Source organism: Oncorhynchus nerka, linkage group LG2, assembly GCF_034236695.1.
Source record: "Oncorhynchus nerka isolate Pitt River linkage group LG2, Oner_Uvic_2.0, whole genome shotgun sequence".
Lineage (NCBI taxonomy): Eukaryota > Metazoa > Chordata > Actinopteri > Salmoniformes > Salmonidae > Oncorhynchus > Oncorhynchus nerka.
Genome location: NC_088397.1, coordinates 68,555,661 through 68,571,878, shown reverse-complemented (window position 1 = coordinate 68,571,878; position 16,218 = coordinate 68,555,661). Strand labels below are relative to the sequence as shown.

The following is a 16,218-nucleotide window of genomic DNA, read 5'->3' as shown; positions in this document are numbered from 1 at the left end:
GGTGCTTCCAGGTACTTTTTGGCAAACTTTTTGGATGAGAAAAACCAAACACTGCATTCCTCAGTAAGAAACTCATACCAACGGTCAAACATGGTGGTGGTAGTGTGATGGTTTGGGGATGCTTTGCTGCCTCAGGACATGGATGACTTGCCTTAATAGAAGGAACCATGAATTCTGCAGTATATCAGAGAATTCTACAGGAGAATGTCAGGGCATCCGCCTGTGAGCTGAAGCTGGAGCGCAGCTGGGTCGTGCATCAAGACAATGATCCCAAACACACAATCAAGTCTACATGAAAATGGTTAAAAAGCAACACATTTGAAGTTTTGGAATGGCCTAGTCAAAGTCCAGACCTAATCCCAATTGAGATGTTGTGGCAGGACTTGAAACGAGCAGTTCATACTTGAAAACCCACAAATGTTGCTTAGTTAAGTTCCGCATGTAAGAGTGGTCCAAAATTCCTCCTCCGCAATGTGACAGACTGATCAACAACTACAGGAAGTGTTTGGTTGCAGTCATTGCAGCTAAAGGTGGCACAGCCAGTTATTGAGTGTAAGGGGGCAGTTACTTTCTCAGACAGGGGCACTGGGTGTTGCATTACTTTATTAAGTATAAATAGTTTTTGTTATTTGTTAACTCAGGTTCCCTTTATTTAATATTAGGTTTTGGTTAAAGATTGGAAAACATTCAGTATCAGCACTTTTTCCCGGCACTGCAGTATGTTCACCATTTCAATATGCGTGGACGTTCCATGCACAATTTCTGTGGGGTTTTAGCAATTGTCTGTGTTAGTGTGTATAATAATCACTGAGAAAAGCATGGTGTTTTGTGATGGTGTACTTTGCAGTAATGGAAGGAGTGTAATATGGATCCATGGTAGGTCTAAGTGTCGCCCTAAGAGGAACAAAGGAGCATGTTTCAGCAATGCTGGAAGGAGTTGAGACTAACAAGCATTCCACTCATACTAGGAGTTATGTTAGTTTCCGCATTACATGATGTGGCTGAAGGCAAGTGGGGCTTTGTCTAGCATACATTGTGCCCGTTAGCTGCAGTCTGATAGAGCGAAGCAGGGAGATTGTACTGTATTTCTAAGCGTTAAAGCTTTGTTTTCCTTAGATGGAGCGTTGATGTCCGATGGAAGTTCTGAGTTTATTTCCTCCTTGAAGACTGTTACCAACACCAGGAGGCTACTCTCTCTCTGTCAGTCTATCTTTCTGTGCAGTAACGGTGTGTGTGTGTGTGTATGTTCAGTCAAGTTATCTCTGTCTGTGTGTATATGTTCAGTGTCCTGTAAGGCTTTAACCAGGGCTGTGACCTGAAGTCGCCTGTATTCTAAGAACATTGTTGTTGGTAGTAATAGATGATAGTTTAGGGTGAGATGTAGCCTACTTGGCTATAACACTACTGTGACCTCAACTGATCTAATTCTTTTTTTTATACCAAAACGTGACTCATTTGGATTCTCTCTGTAGCTTGGCATGGCCTTTTTATTTACGGGATGCTTTTTCCAGACGTTAAACCAAACATTAAACGGTTTCTTCCTATTGTTTTTAACATTAGCCAAACACTAAAAACCACAGTGTATACTCAGTGGGAGTTACTGTACTTCCATTTATACCCCAAGGAGGGAGTGTGTCCGCCGGATGGCTGGACGGTGTAGGGTGAGGTTACCCCTAGAGTTACCCCCCTGCTGATGGTTATGGTCTGGGGAGGGTAAGCTGATCCTAGATCAACTTCTGCCTGGAGTACAGTCCCCCTGTGTGCCGTCCATTTTGGAGAGTTCCTCCTCAGAGAGAGTAAATAGTGTGTTGGGGGATGCAGAATTTCTGTGTAGCTGCTCTGAAAGATGGTAGAGATAATCCTCCTTACTTTAGCATGCTGCTGGCTGTGGGCCAGACTAACCCTGGCCACCAGGCCTCACTACTGAGGTATGCATACCATTTCCTCCCAATGTAAGCAGACGCACCCCACTTTACAGGCACGCACACATACAGTTTTGCAGGCAAACAACATTTTTATGTCTCTGTGTCCAGTATGAAAGAAGTTACAGGTAGTTTCACGAGCCAATGCTAACTAGCATTCTAGCAGATACCCATAGTCTTCCAGCCATATGGCTAGCAGATACCCATAGTCTTCCAGCCATATGGCTAGCAGATACCCATAGTCTTCCAGCCATATGGCTAGCAGATACCCATAGTCTTCCAGCCATATGGCTAGCAGATACCCATAGTCTTCCAGTCATCTGCTAGTGCTAGGTAGATAAAGGGCCTCATTGCCAAAATAACAAAGTATCCCTTTAAACACACACCTACACAGGCTAGTAATGTGCGGGTTGACTCAGAAATCGCAGTCCCCGTGGTTATATCCGCAGGTAGGGTGTAGGGTGACCACATTTAAAATACACAAATGTGGGACAACAGGATGATTTTGCTGACATTCATGGGACAGTGTAGCCTACATGATAAAAATATTTGTGTCCCCCCCCACCAAATATTTATTTTCCACCATAATTTGCAAATAAATTTCAAAAAAAATCCTACAATGTGATTTTCTGGATTTTTTTCCCCCATTTTGTCTGTCATAGTTGAAGTGTACCTATGATGAAAATTACAGCCCTCCCTCATCTTTTTAAGCGGGAGAACTTGCACAATTGGTGGCTGACTAAATACTTTTTTGCCCCACTGTATACCGTCCCTGTGTCATTTATAGTGTAAAGATATGGAATGGATTGATGTGTTTCAGTTGAGTTTATTCAATACTATTGTATCACATCCGGCCGTGATTGGGAGTCCCATAGGGCTGCGCACAATTGGCCCAGCATCGTCCGGGTTTGGCTGGGGTATGCCGTCATTGTAAATAAGAATTTGTTCTTAACTGACTTGCCTCGTTAAATAAAGGTAAAATTTTAAAAAGCACTTGGTAAAACTCAGATGCCAACTATTTACATCAGACCGTTAGAATCACTAGGCAGCCAAATGCCTATAGTAGGAAACAGAGTTGTTATCAATAAGCCATGTACAGTTGAAGTCGGAAGTTTACATACACCTTAGCCAAAAACATTTCAACTCAGTTTTTCACAATTCCATTTAATCCTAGTAAAAAAATCCCTGTTTTAGGTCAGTTAGGATCACCACTTTATTTAAAAAATGTGAAATGTCAGAATGAAATAATTTATTTATTTCAGGTTGTATTTCTTTCATCACATTCCCAGTGGGTCAGAAGTTTACATACACTCAATTAGTATTTGGTAGCATTGCCTTTAAATTGTTTAACTTGGGTCAAACTTTTCCCACAATAAGCTGGGTAAATTTTGGCCCATTCCACCTGACAGAGCTGGTGTAACTGAGTTAGGTTTGTAGGCCTCCTTGCTCGCACATGCTTTTACCACAAATGTTCTATAGGATTGAGGTCAGGGCTTTGTGATGGCCACTCCAATACCTTGACTTTGTTGTCCCTTAAGCCATTTTGGCATAACTTTGAAAGTATGCTTGGGGTCATTGTCCATTTGGAAGACCCATTTGCGACCACCAAGCTTTAACTTCTTGATTGATATCTTGATGTTACTTCAATATATCCACATAATTTTGCCATCTACTTTGTCAAGTGCACCAGTCCCTCCTGCAGCAAAGCACCCCCACAACATGATGCTGCCACCCCCATGCTTAACGGTTGGGATGGTTTTCTTCAGCTTGCAAGCATCCCCCTTTTTCCTCCAAACATAACGATGGTCATTATGGCCAAACAGTTCTATTTTTGTTTAATCAAACCAGAGGACATTTCTCCAAAAAGTACGATCTTTGTCCCCATGTGCAGTTCAAACCGTAGTCTGGCTTTTTTATGGTGGTTTTGGAGCAGTGGCTTCTTCCTTGCTGAGCGGTCTTTCAGGTTATGTTGATATAGGACTTGTTTTACTGTGGATATAGATACTTTTGTACCGGTTTCCTCCAGCATCTTCACGAGGTCCTTTGCTGTTGTTCTGGGATTGATTTGCACTTTTCGTACACCAAAGTACGTTCATCTCAAGGAGACAGAACGAGTCTCCTTCCTGAGCGGTATGACAGCTGCGTGGTCCCATGGTGTTTATACTTGCGTACTATTGTTTGTACAGATGAACGTGGTACCTTCAGGTGTTTGGAAGTTGCTCCCAAGGATGAACCAGACTTGTGGAGGTCTACAATTTTTTTCTGAGGTCTTGGCTGATTTCTTTTGATTTTCCCATGATGTCAAGCAAAGAGGCACTGAGTTTGAAGGTAGGCCTTGAAATACATCCACAGGTATACCTCCAATTGACTTGAATGATGTCAATTAGCCTATCAGAAGCTTCTAAAGCCATGACATCTTTTTCTGGAATTTTCCAAACCAATACTCCGCAGGAATTATTTCATATCAGCAACAATTGTACTAGCTAGCTAGTTAGATGCAATATTTAGTGTATGTTAACTTCCGACTTCAACTGTATATCACACATGAGACGAGTCACGACCCCACGATAGTTCATATTACAATAAACATTACATTTAAAAATCAAATCAAATTTTATTTGTCACATACACATGGTTAGCAGATGTTAATGCGAGTGTAGCGAAATGCTTGTGCTTCTAGTTCCGACAATGCAGTAATAACCAACGAGTAATCTAGCTATTTATTAACATCATGCATTAGAACTGTAAAAAGAGTCTGATATAATTTGAGTTTTGGAAACAAGTGCTTTCATTAATGCATGGCGCGGGCCTCGTTTCACAGGATCATTGTAAAATAAGCATTCACTCAATGAACCAGCCTTAATGAACTTTGTTTAATTACATATCGAATTTGATTGTGTAACATCAGTTTAATAATTTATTTATTTTGTGGCCGCCTAGAACAATGAGCCAGAAATTTCACAGAATTTTAAAATGTAAAGTTTCCTGTTTGGCGTTTCCATTAACTCCCAAATATGGTGATGTGAGGAAGCTGTTTAATCAGCTTCTTGATATGCCACACCTGTCAGGTGGATGGATTATCTTGGCGAAGGAGAACTGCTCACAGCGACGTCAACAAATTTGTGCACAAAATGTTAGAGAAATAAGCTTTTTGTGCGTATGGAAAATGTATTTTATTTTAGCTCATGGAACCTACACTTTATATGTTTTATTTGTTTCAGTATATTTCCTTACAACCAGTCAAGCTGATGTAATTTGGACATTTTGCACTGAAAATCATTCCTGTTTTTCTTTTTTTGTTATCACATTTTTTCTCCGGTCCCTGAACTTCTTTGCTCTGCAATTTCCACATTTTGTTGTGTTACAGCCTGAATTTAAAATGGAGTACATTTCTATTTTGTGTCACTGATCTGCACACAATACCTTATAATGTTAATGTGGAATTATGTTTTTAGAAATGTTTCTAATGAATAAATAATGTAAAGCTGAAATGTCTTGAGTCAATAAGTATTCAACCCCTTTGTTATGGCAAGCCTAAATAACTTCCGGAGTAAAAATGTGCTTAACAAGTCAGATAATAAATTGCAGGGACTCACTCTGTGTGCAATAATGGTGTTTAACATGATTGTTGAATGACTACCTAATCTCTGTACCCCACACATACAATTATCTGTAAGGTCCCTCAGTGAATTTAAAACACATTCAACAATAGACCAGGGAGGTTTTCCAATGCCTCACAAAGAAGAACACCTATTGGTAGATGGGTACACATAAAACATTTAAAAAAGCTGACGTTGAATATCCCATCGAGCATGGTTAAGTTATTAATTACACTTTGGATGGTTTATTACACTCAGTCACTACAAAGATACAGGCGTCCTTCCTAACTCCGTTACCAGAGAGGAAGGAAACCGCTCAGGGATTTCAATGAGGCCAATGGTCATTTTAAACAAGTTACAGAGTTAAATGGCTGTGATAGGAGAACCGAGGATAGATAAACAACATTGTAGTTACTCCACAATTCTAACCTAAAGGACAGAGAGAAAAGGAGGAAGACTGTACAGAATAAAATAACCTACAATTCAAGGTAACTGGAGATGACATTGAATGTCCTGAGTGGCCTAGTTACAGTTTTGACTTTGACTTGGCTTGAAAATCTATGGCAAGACATGAACATTTCTGTCTAGCAATGACCAACAAACAACTTGACAGAGCTTGAAGAATTTTAAAAAGAATAATGGGCATATATTGTGCAATCCAGGTTTGGAAAGCTCTGGAGAGACTTACACAAAAAGACTCACAGCTGTAATCGATTGAATACTTACCTAATCAAAATACATGTTTTATTTTCAATTAAGAAAGTTTATTTTACATTTTTCTTTCACTTTGACAATCAAGAGTATTTTGTGTAGATTGTTGACAAATCTATTTTAATCACACTTTGTAACACAACAAAATATCGAAAAAGTCCAGGTGCGTGAGTACTTTCTGAAGGCACTGCACATCTCTTCATGTCGCTACAGCTCAGCAAAGGCTGGGGTTCACATAAACAAAGGCTGGGGTTCACATAAACAAAGGTTCATGTCAACGTTCTCACCTCCGTCATCCGACCATACACATTCTGGTGCTGAAACACATCTTTATTATGTTTGAAGTAGCACACCAATCTACATTCCATCATAAGACGCCTAGTGACCAATTGTTTTCATCTCATTGTGTTCAGTTTTCCCTTCATTAACATAGGACCTCTGCTCAGTGAATGCTGTACAGATCTTTGTAGCAGTTCAGAATGTTCTGAGAAGTTGTAGTTGTTGCTTGAGGTGACCATTCCTCTCATGAATACAGTTATAATGTCCACCTTTTGTTTCAGTATATAAAGCTAGCTCCGTTCCACAATGATCTCTCTCAAAACCTTCTCATTATCGTCTCCTCAGGAGTAACATGTCCTTGAAGTCGGTACAAACTCTGTTTCTAACATCATCGACAGTGAACAAGATTGGAATGTCTTTGTTCCACCTGAAATACCTGAAGGGACAGAACCTTCTCCATGTGTGTTTTTTCTAAATGCTGTTTTGTTGGTGAATAACAATGTGAGAGCATGTGGAAGACATTAGAGGGATCTCTCCTGTTGGACAGAGGCTGGTTTTGTCTGTTTGTTTTGCTCTCCTCCCTTCATCCTCCCTTCATGCTTCCTTCCTTCCTCATCACAGCTAAAAGTGTTTACATGGATGTGTACTGGGTCATGAAACAGCTCTATACTTCAGGCTCAACCCAGATGTTTAGAATAAGGATATGTCTTCAGCATATTGAACTAACCTGTCAGTGAGGTTAGGCAAGGGAAGGAAGTTGTTGAAGAGCATCGAGTCTGGGCCATTGTCTGGGCCATGCAATAAAGCTGAGAGGTTGCTTCCTTTATAAACTGTAAAACAGGATAAGAACAGAGGATAGACTCAGACCTGTGAAGTTTACATTTACATTACATTTAAGTCATTTAGCAGACGCTCTTATCCAGAGCGACTTACAAATTGGTGCATTCACCTTATGACCTCCAGTGGAACAGTAGTGCATCTAAATCTTTTCAGGGGGAGGGGGGGTGAGAGGGATTACTTTATCCTATCCTAGGTATTCCTTAAAGAGGTGGGGTTTCAGGTGTCTCCGGAAGGTGGTGATTGACTCCGCTGTCCTGGCGTCGTGAGGGAGTTTGTTCCACCATTGGGGGGCCAGAGCAGCGAACAGTTTTGACTGGGCTGAGCGGGAACTGTACTTCCTCAGTGGTAGGGAGGCGAGCAGGCCAGAGGTGGATGAACGCAGTGCCCTTGTTTGGGTGTAGGGCCTGATCAGAGCCTGGAGGTACTGAGGTGCCGTTCCCCTCACAGCTCCGTAGGCAAGCACCATGGTCTTGTAGCGGATGCGAGCTTCAACTGGAAGCCAGTGGAGGGAGCGGAGGAGCGGGGTGACGTGAGAGAACTTGGGAAGGTTGAACACCAGACGGGCTGCGGCGTTCTGGATGAGTTGTAGGGGTTTAATGGCACAGGCAGGGAGCCCAGCCAACAGCGAGTTGCAGTAATCCAGACGGGAGATGACAAGTGCCTGGATTAGGACCTGCGCCGCTTCCTGTGTGAGGCAGGGTCGTACTCTGCGGATGTTGTAGAGCATGAACCTACAGGAACGGGCCACCGCCTTGATGTTAGTTGAGAACGACAGGGTGTTGTCCAGGATCACGCCAAGGTTCTTAGCGCTCTGGGAGGAGGACACAATGGAGTTGTCAACCGTGATGGCGAGATCATGGAACGGGCAGTCCTTCCCCGGGAGGAAGAGCAGCTCCGTCTTGCCGAGGTTCAGCTTGAGGTGGTGATCCGTCATCCACACGGATATGTCTGCCAGACATGCAGAGATGCGATTCGCCACCTGGTCATCAGAAGGGGGAAAGGAGAAGATTAATTGTGTGTCGTCTGCATAGCAATGATAGGAGAGACCATGTGAGGTTATGACAGAGCCAAGTGACTTGGTGTATAGCGAGAATAGGAGAGGGCCTAGAACAGAGCCCTGGGGGACACCAGTGGTGAGAGCACGTGGTGTGGAGACGGATTCTCGCCACGCCACCTGGTAGGAGCGACCTGTCAGGTAGGACGCAATCCAAGCGTGGGCCGCGCCGGAGATGCCCAACTCGGAGAGGGTGGAGAGGAGGATCTGATGGTTCACAGTATCGAAGGCAGCCGATAGGTCTAGAAGGATGAGAGCAGAGGAGAGAGAGTTAGCTTTAGCAGTGCGGAGCGCCTCCGTGATACAGAGAAGAGCAGTCTCAGTTGAATGACTAGTCTTGAAACCTGACTGATTTGGATCAAGAAGGTCATTCTGAGAGAGATAGCGGGAGAGCTGGCCAAGGACGGCACGTTCAAGAGTTTTGGAGAGAAAAGAAAGAAGGGATACTGGTCTGTAGTTGTTGACATCGGAGGGATCGAGTGTAGGTTTTTTCAGAAGGGGTGCAACTCTCGCTCTCTTGAAGACGGAAGGGACGTAGCCAGCGGTCAGGGATGAGTTGATGAGCGAGGTGAGGTAAGGGAGGAGGTCTCCGGAAATGGTCTGGAGAAGAGAGGAGGGGATAGGGTCAAGCGGGCAGGTTGTAGGGCGGCCGGCCGTCACAAGACGCGAGATTTCATCTGGAGAGAGAGGGGAGAAAGAGGTCAGAGCACAGGGTAGGGCAGTGTGAGCAGAACCAGCGGTGTCGTTTGACTTAGCAAACGAGGATCGGATGTCGTCGACCTTCTTTTCAAAATGGTTGACGAAGTCATCTGCAGAGAGGGAGGAGGGGGAGGGGGAGGAGGATTCAGGAGGGAGGAGAAGGTTGCAAAGAGCTTCCTAGGGTTAGAGGCAGATGCTTGGAATTTAGAGTGGTAGAAAGTGGCTTTAGCAGCAGAGAGAGAAGAGGAAAATGTAGAGAGGAGGGAGTGAAAGGATGTCAGGTCCGCAGGGAGGCGAGTTTTCCTCCATTTCCGCTCGGCTGCCCGGAGCCCTGTTCTGTGAGCTCGCAATGAGTCGTCGAGCCACGGAGCGGGAGGGGAGGACCGAGCCGGCCTGGAGGATAGGGGACATAGAGAGTCAAAGGATGCAGAAAGGGAGGAGAGGAGGGTTGAGGAGGCAGAATCAGGAGATAGGTTGGAGAAGGTTTGAGCAGAGGGAAGAGATGATAGGATGGAAGAGGAGAGAGTAGCGGGGGAGAGAGAGCGAAGGTTGGGACGGCGCGATACCATCCGAGTAGGGGCAGTGTGGGAAGTGTTGGATGAGAGCGAGAGGGAAAAGGATACAAGGTAGTGGTCGGAGACTTGGAGGGGAGTTGCAACGAGGTTAGTGGAAGAACAGCATCTAGTAAAGATGAGGTTGAGCGTATTTCCTGCCTTGTGAGTAGGGGGGGAAGGTGAGAGGGTGAGGTCAAAAGAGGAGAGGAGTGGAAAGAAGGAGGCAGAGAGGAATGAGTCAAAGGTAGGCGTGGGGAGGTTAAAGTCGCCCAGAACTGTGAGAGGTGAGCCGTCCTCAGGAAAGGAGCTTATCAAGGCATCAAGCTCATTGATGAACTCTCCGAGGGAACCTGGAGGGCGATAAATGATAAGGATGTTAAGCTTGAAAGGACTGGTAACTGTGACAGCATGGAATTCAAAGGAGGCGATAGACAGATGGGTAAGGGGAGAAAGAGAGAATGACCACTTGGGAGAGATGAGGATCCCGGTGCCACCACCCCGCTGACCAGAAGCTCTCGGGTGTGCGAGAACACGTGGGCAGACGAAGAGAGAGCAGTAGGAGTAGCAGTGTTGTCTGTGGTGATCCATGTTTCCGTCAGTGCCAAGAAGTCGAGGACTGGAGGGAGACATAGGCGGAGATGAACTCTGCCTTGTTGGCCGCAGATCGGCAGTTCCAGAGGCTACCGGAGACCTGGAACTCCACGTGGGTCGTGCGCGCTGGGACCACCAGATTAGGGTGGCAGCGCCACGCGGTGTGGAGCGTTTGTATGGTCTGTGCAGAGAGGAGAGAACAGGGATAGACAGACACATAGTTGACAGGCTACACAAGAGGCTACGCTAATGCAAAGGAGATTGGAATGACAAGTGGACTACACGTCACGAGTGTTCAGAGAGTTAAGCTTACGTAGCAAGAATCTTATTGACTAAAATGATTAAAATGGTACAGTACTGCTGAAGTAGGCTAGCTGGCAGAGGCTGCGTTGTTGACTAAGTAGGCATTGGCTGCGTTGTTGACACTACACTAATCAAGTCGTTCCGTTGAGTGTAATAGTTTCTACTGTGCTGCTATTCGGGGCTAGCTGGCTAGCTAGCAGTGTTGATTACGTTACGTTGCGTTAAAAGAACGACAATAGCTGGCTAACTAACCTAGGAAATCGCTCTAGGCTACACAATTATCTTTGATACAAAGACGGCTGTGTAGCTAGCTATGTAGCTAGCTACGATCAAACAAATCAAGCCGTTGTACTGTAATGAAATGAAATGAAAAATGTGATACTACCTGTGGAGCGAAGCGAAATGCGACCGGATTGTTGAGTGCAGAAGTTCTGTTCGGTAGACGTTGGCTAGCTGTTGGCTAGCTAGCAGAGTCTCCTATGTTAAGGACGACATAAAACTACACACTCTAAACTACACAATTATCTTGGGTACGAAGACAGCAAAGACAACTATGTAGCTACCTAACACTACACTAATCAAGTCGTTCAGTTGAGTGTAATAGTTGTGCTGCTAATCGGTAGACGGTGGACTAGCTAACGGTGGACGTTAGCTAGCTGGCTAGCTGCAGGGCAGTGTAGACTGCGTTAGGACGACGAAATACGATAATTACGCAATTATCTATGATACAAAGACGGCTGTGTAGCTAGCTAAGAAGAAATTGATAAGATTAGACAAATCAAACCGTTGTACTATAATGAAATGTAATGAAATGTAATACTACCTGCGGACCGAGTGCAGATGCGACCGCTCGCTCCAACCCGGAGCCAGTTGTCTGGATTTGTTCTGGTCCTGGCTATTGAGTCTCTCCACCAGGCCAGACAGGCATCCCTATTCCTGGCTGCAGGCAGGCCTTTGATAGCTCTCTCTCTCTCTCTCTCTCTCTCTGTCACACCCTGTCACTCTCTCTGTCGCTCTCTCTCTCTGGGTCTCTGTCTCTGTTTGTGTAAGACCATGTTCTGAGGATAACGTGTGTGTGTGTGTGTCGCTGTTTTTTTCCCTTTCAACTTTCAAGAGAGGCAACACATCTGAGCTCTGTTGTTTTGTGGCCTTTTATTGTTTTCATTTGAATGTTTTGATGTTTCCTGCCCTGAATGGGGGGGGATCTAGGGGAAATATTGGCTACTTAGTGGGCTCGTCCACTCTAGCATCCAATCTCTGAATTATTCTGTACTCTCAGGGGCTGTGCTTGCTTACCATATTGTCTTGTGGCCTAGCTTTCTCCACTTTGGTCTCTATTAGGATTCCATGACTGTGAGCTCATGAGTTGACAATCAGTGGGTCATAGTCCTGTTCTGTGATTGGTAGACAGTATATTCTGCTAATACCAGCCAGCTAAAACCAGGAATGTCAACAAAGTTTTGAGTCATTAACTGCCCCTTTTCCCGGAGTCCGAATGGGAATTCTGAGAAGGACACACAATTCCCTGATATCTCCCACAGCTGACTGACAGGGGAGGAGGAGTGAGAGAATTAGGTACTTGTTTTGTGGTAGAGATGTGTTTCTGTGGTATCCTGCATTCTTCTGCCGTTTCGCTCCATTTGGACCCCTTTTTTGATGTGATTCTGGTGGATGTGTTTTATCAGCCCCATCGCTAGAGACGGAATATCTGTTTTTGACACACACAGTGTGTGCGCGCACACAAGCTACACACACTACAAAGGGCCGCTCTGTCCAGAGCATTGCGCTCTGAGGGAATAGATCAGAGCTCCTCCCTCCATTTTCACTTTCCTATTTCTTTCTCTCCTGACACCACTTTCTCTTATTTGTTTGTTTGTTTTGGAATGCATGGTGTAAATCATATCCTAGGGAAGTAGAGGGGGTATTAACAGCTATTAGCTTGAGGAGAGCTTGGAGGGAGCGATGGAGGGATGATTGAGAGGGGAGTTGGAGTCCACTCCTCTCTTTCTCTTCCCACTCCCCTGCTCTGGCTAGCCTTATTTGGTCACTTTGCTGCTGCTACGACTGGAGAGAGAGAAAGGGGGGGATGGACAGATTGTTATTTTCTCTTCTTTTCCCTAAGAGAGAGATCTGATCTGAGGTCAGAGAGACAACCCAGGCCTGAGAGAAGGGGGGTTGTGGGTATCCTCTACTTTGCAACACTTATGTTGTATCCATGTAAAATATTCAGCTGCTAGATCAATTTAATGAAGGTGTTTAGGGTTATCATTCTATATACACATATGAAGTGTGATTTCGGAGCTGACCATCTCCAGTATGCAAGGCATTTTAATGGGCTGGTTATGATACCCCTCTCTAGCCAAAATGATTGACATACTAAGTACTTGTGTGTGTTGGTCAGTGGAGCCTTTAGTCACTGCAACAGTACAGTATGTGTGAACAACTTGTACGTTAGATATGCCAGAAGTGAAACTGCTTGGTTGGTTTAACTGAGAACACATGCAAATCTGAGGAGCTGTTTCTCTGTCTGCTTCCTATTGTGGCTATGGAAATGACTGGTACAATCACAATCCTTTCAGGACTGGCCAGTTGTTTGGCGTTATGTACAGTGACTGTCATATCTCAACATACTCACAAAGAAATCAAATGAAAATATCTGCAATAGGATTGTGAGTTTGCTAAACAACATTCTAACACTAACTTTTTGTTGAGAGTTTGCTGAGGAAACTCACCAAACTGTTGAAACTGGTTGCCTTATAATTGTACGTTGAATCAACCTTTTTTACAGTGCTGCAGTACTGTACTGTACCCACTGTATACAATCATATCCCAGGCGTTTCAGTGGAAATGGTCTCACGGACAGACACTCTGTTACATGCTCCCTATCCCCTTTCCCCCTCTCTAATGTTCCCCCAGTGGCCTGTCTCATGTCACGTCCTCCCCAATCTTTCATCTGAGCTCATGAGACTTATCTGGATAGGAACCTGATGCAAGCCATCTGTAAGTGTGTGCGTGCGTGTGCTCATGTGTGTTTTAGCATGTACCCCTGTGAGAAGGATGATGCAAGTGTGTGTGTGTGTGTGTGTGTGTGTGTCACTGAGCACTGTGAATTTATTTACTTCTGACCTACTGGAATTGTGATGCAGTGAAATAATCTGTCTGTAAACAAAAATGACCTGTGTCATGCACAAAGTAGATGTACTAAGCGACTTGCCAAAACTATAGTTTGTTTAACAAGAAATTTGTGTAGTGGTTGAAAACGAGTTTTATTGACTCCAACCTAAGTGTATATAAACTTCAGACTTCAACTGTAGCTGCATTGACAACAACTCAATCTTAACCATCCTTCACCTCTGAAACTGTTATTCATCATCTTAGTGTCTCTCTGTCCAGATTGTCTGTTCAGGTTGTGTCCTATGAACCGGTACTCTGCTCAGAAACAGTTCTGGAAGGCAGCGAAGCCTGGAGGAAACAGCACCACAGACACGGTCCTCCTCAACAAACTGCACGTGAGTCACTCCCCCAACCCTCACCCATCTCAACTGTCTTACCATGATATTACTGTATTATATGATTTATTATATAAATGAATCAGTGGTATAATGACTCCAAATGTCATTCGAGGTATTATCTCATCCACATCTGAAGAGATACAATAGATGAGCCCTCTTAGATAACTAAACTAATCTAAACTAGCACTACTTCTAAAATCCAATACAACTACATTAGTAAAGCACTTACACTCATGTTATTTTCCTTGACTGTGGTAATCTCTCATTCAAGTGTGAAATACTACATCCTGCAATTCCCTTTAACAACATGTATGGTTTGAGGAGCTCTCTTAAAGGGTTTAGGTTTTCTATCCCCACACTGGTGTGATGGTGTTCTTAGGGGGATTATATATTTGCTGAGGTAGAGGTAATGTTCAGGTCCTTTTAAAGACATTTCTGAAGCTGTAGTTTCATTACTACCACCGTCCCACCTTTCTTCTCTCTCTCTCTCAGCTCTTTCTCCCTCCCTCCCTGTTCTGATACAATACCACTTAAAGCCTCCTGGTATCTGACTACGGAGTCATAAAATTATAGATTCAGATCTCTCCTGTGTTACCATGGTGATGTGAGGCCAGAGTTTTAGGTTCTAGCCCTTCAGTTGAAGCTTGCAGGAGTGTTGCTGTTAACTGCACTTGCCATTGCTACATTCTTTAGATTTCTGTCATTGAAATGAGTCCTTCTTACTCAAGACCATGTGGATACATTTGTGCAAAAGCAGTAGCAATGTTACTACTAGCAATAGTAATGGTCTCTAACTCCTTTTTCCATCACTTGTGTAGCATGCAGCAGATTTGGAAAAGAAGCAAAACGATTCAGAAAATAAAAAGTTGCTCGGAACGGTGATTCAGTATGGGAACGTCATTCAGGTGTGTGTGTATACATATTCATTGTCTGGAAGAACAGTGATTGGCTTGTATCCACAGCTAAAAGTCATGTCAATGAAGCCAATCTACACCATAATGAATCTCATACCCCACATATTTCTATTGGGTTTTAGCGTGACACAGTTTACGAGGCTTCCCTTCCAAGATATTTTGCTGGTTCCAAACTTGGAGAACCCTGGAGGCATCCATGCGGTTTCTGTTTGTTTATAAATAGAACAGGGATGTGGGAGGATCTAGATGGTGTTTTTCTAGCTTCAGAATTGAGCATATTCTTTTCTCAGTCAAAACCTTTCAGTTATAGTCTGAGACTAAAACGTACTGCATACCCATAAGGGCAGAGAAAGCTCATACACCGCAGAAATAAACCCTATGAAGAAGATGACGTGCACAAGCAAAACTTGTCAGTATGTTTGCATCACACAATGACAGACTGCTGGGTTATTGTACCGTATCTTATAATATTGTATCGCAACATTCCATCCCCAATATGTTTGCTGTATTCCCCCAGCTCCTCCATCTGAAGAGTAACAAGTACCTGACAGTGAACAAGCGTCTGCCTGCGCTGCTGGAGAAGAACGCCATGAGAGTGATGCTGGACACGGCCGGGAACGAAGGCTCCTGGTTCTACATTCAACCCTTCTACAAGTTGCGCTCCATAGGAGACAGTGTGAGTTCTAGCTATATGGTTCTCCAAGCTTCAGCATAGATGCTGTAAAGAGGTCAATGGAACGCAGAAGTGGGGATAGAAGGAGGATACCGGATTGGGGAACATTCAACAAATCTGATCTAACAAATAGGATATTCGTCAAATGATTGATGTAACAGGCCCAAAATGTAGTTAATGAAGTCCTTTTTGGATTTATTTCTGTTTTTGCTGCATAACATTTAGAAGTTTCCCCTTTTCAGGTTTAGAAGTGACTGCTAAGTCCCGTTCTTATAAGCTGATAGAATAGCTAGCGTACAGAAATCGGTGGAGGTAGTCAGTCATTTTGAACTGGAATGCAGATGATTGGTGATGATGACACGAACATGTATTGGGGTTGACATCAATACAAGCATTATACTCTGATTTAGTGTGAAATACACATAAATACTAGCCTGAATCTCCTCATTGCTGGGGGGCAATGAGGAGATTCAGGATCTTTCCTCCATGGCATTTCCATTGTTTTGGTCGAGTTCGATTGACTTCTTTACCGCATGTGCTGGAGACCTTGTGAGTTCCACTGTATCT

At 44.0% G+C, this 16,218-nt stretch overlaps 1 protein-coding gene across 5 annotated transcripts in view; it reads left to right on the top strand.

Annotated features, from left to right (window-relative positions):
• The window catches only part of LOC115140382 (inositol 1,4,5-trisphosphate receptor type 1-like), a 207,660-nt gene that overhangs the window by 11,842 nt on the left and 179,600 nt on the right, over nt 1-16,218 (top strand). For all 5 annotated transcript variants that reach the window (XM_065001818.1, XM_065001816.1, XM_065001812.1 and 2 more), the window contains exons 4-6: nt 13,946-14,061; nt 14,883-14,969; nt 15,496-15,654. In XM_065001818.1, coding sequence (XP_064857890.1) covers nt 13,946-14,061; nt 14,883-14,969; nt 15,496-15,654 — 362 coding nt within the window. The remainder of the gene's footprint in view (nt 1-13,945; nt 14,062-14,882; nt 14,970-15,495; nt 15,655-16,218) is intronic.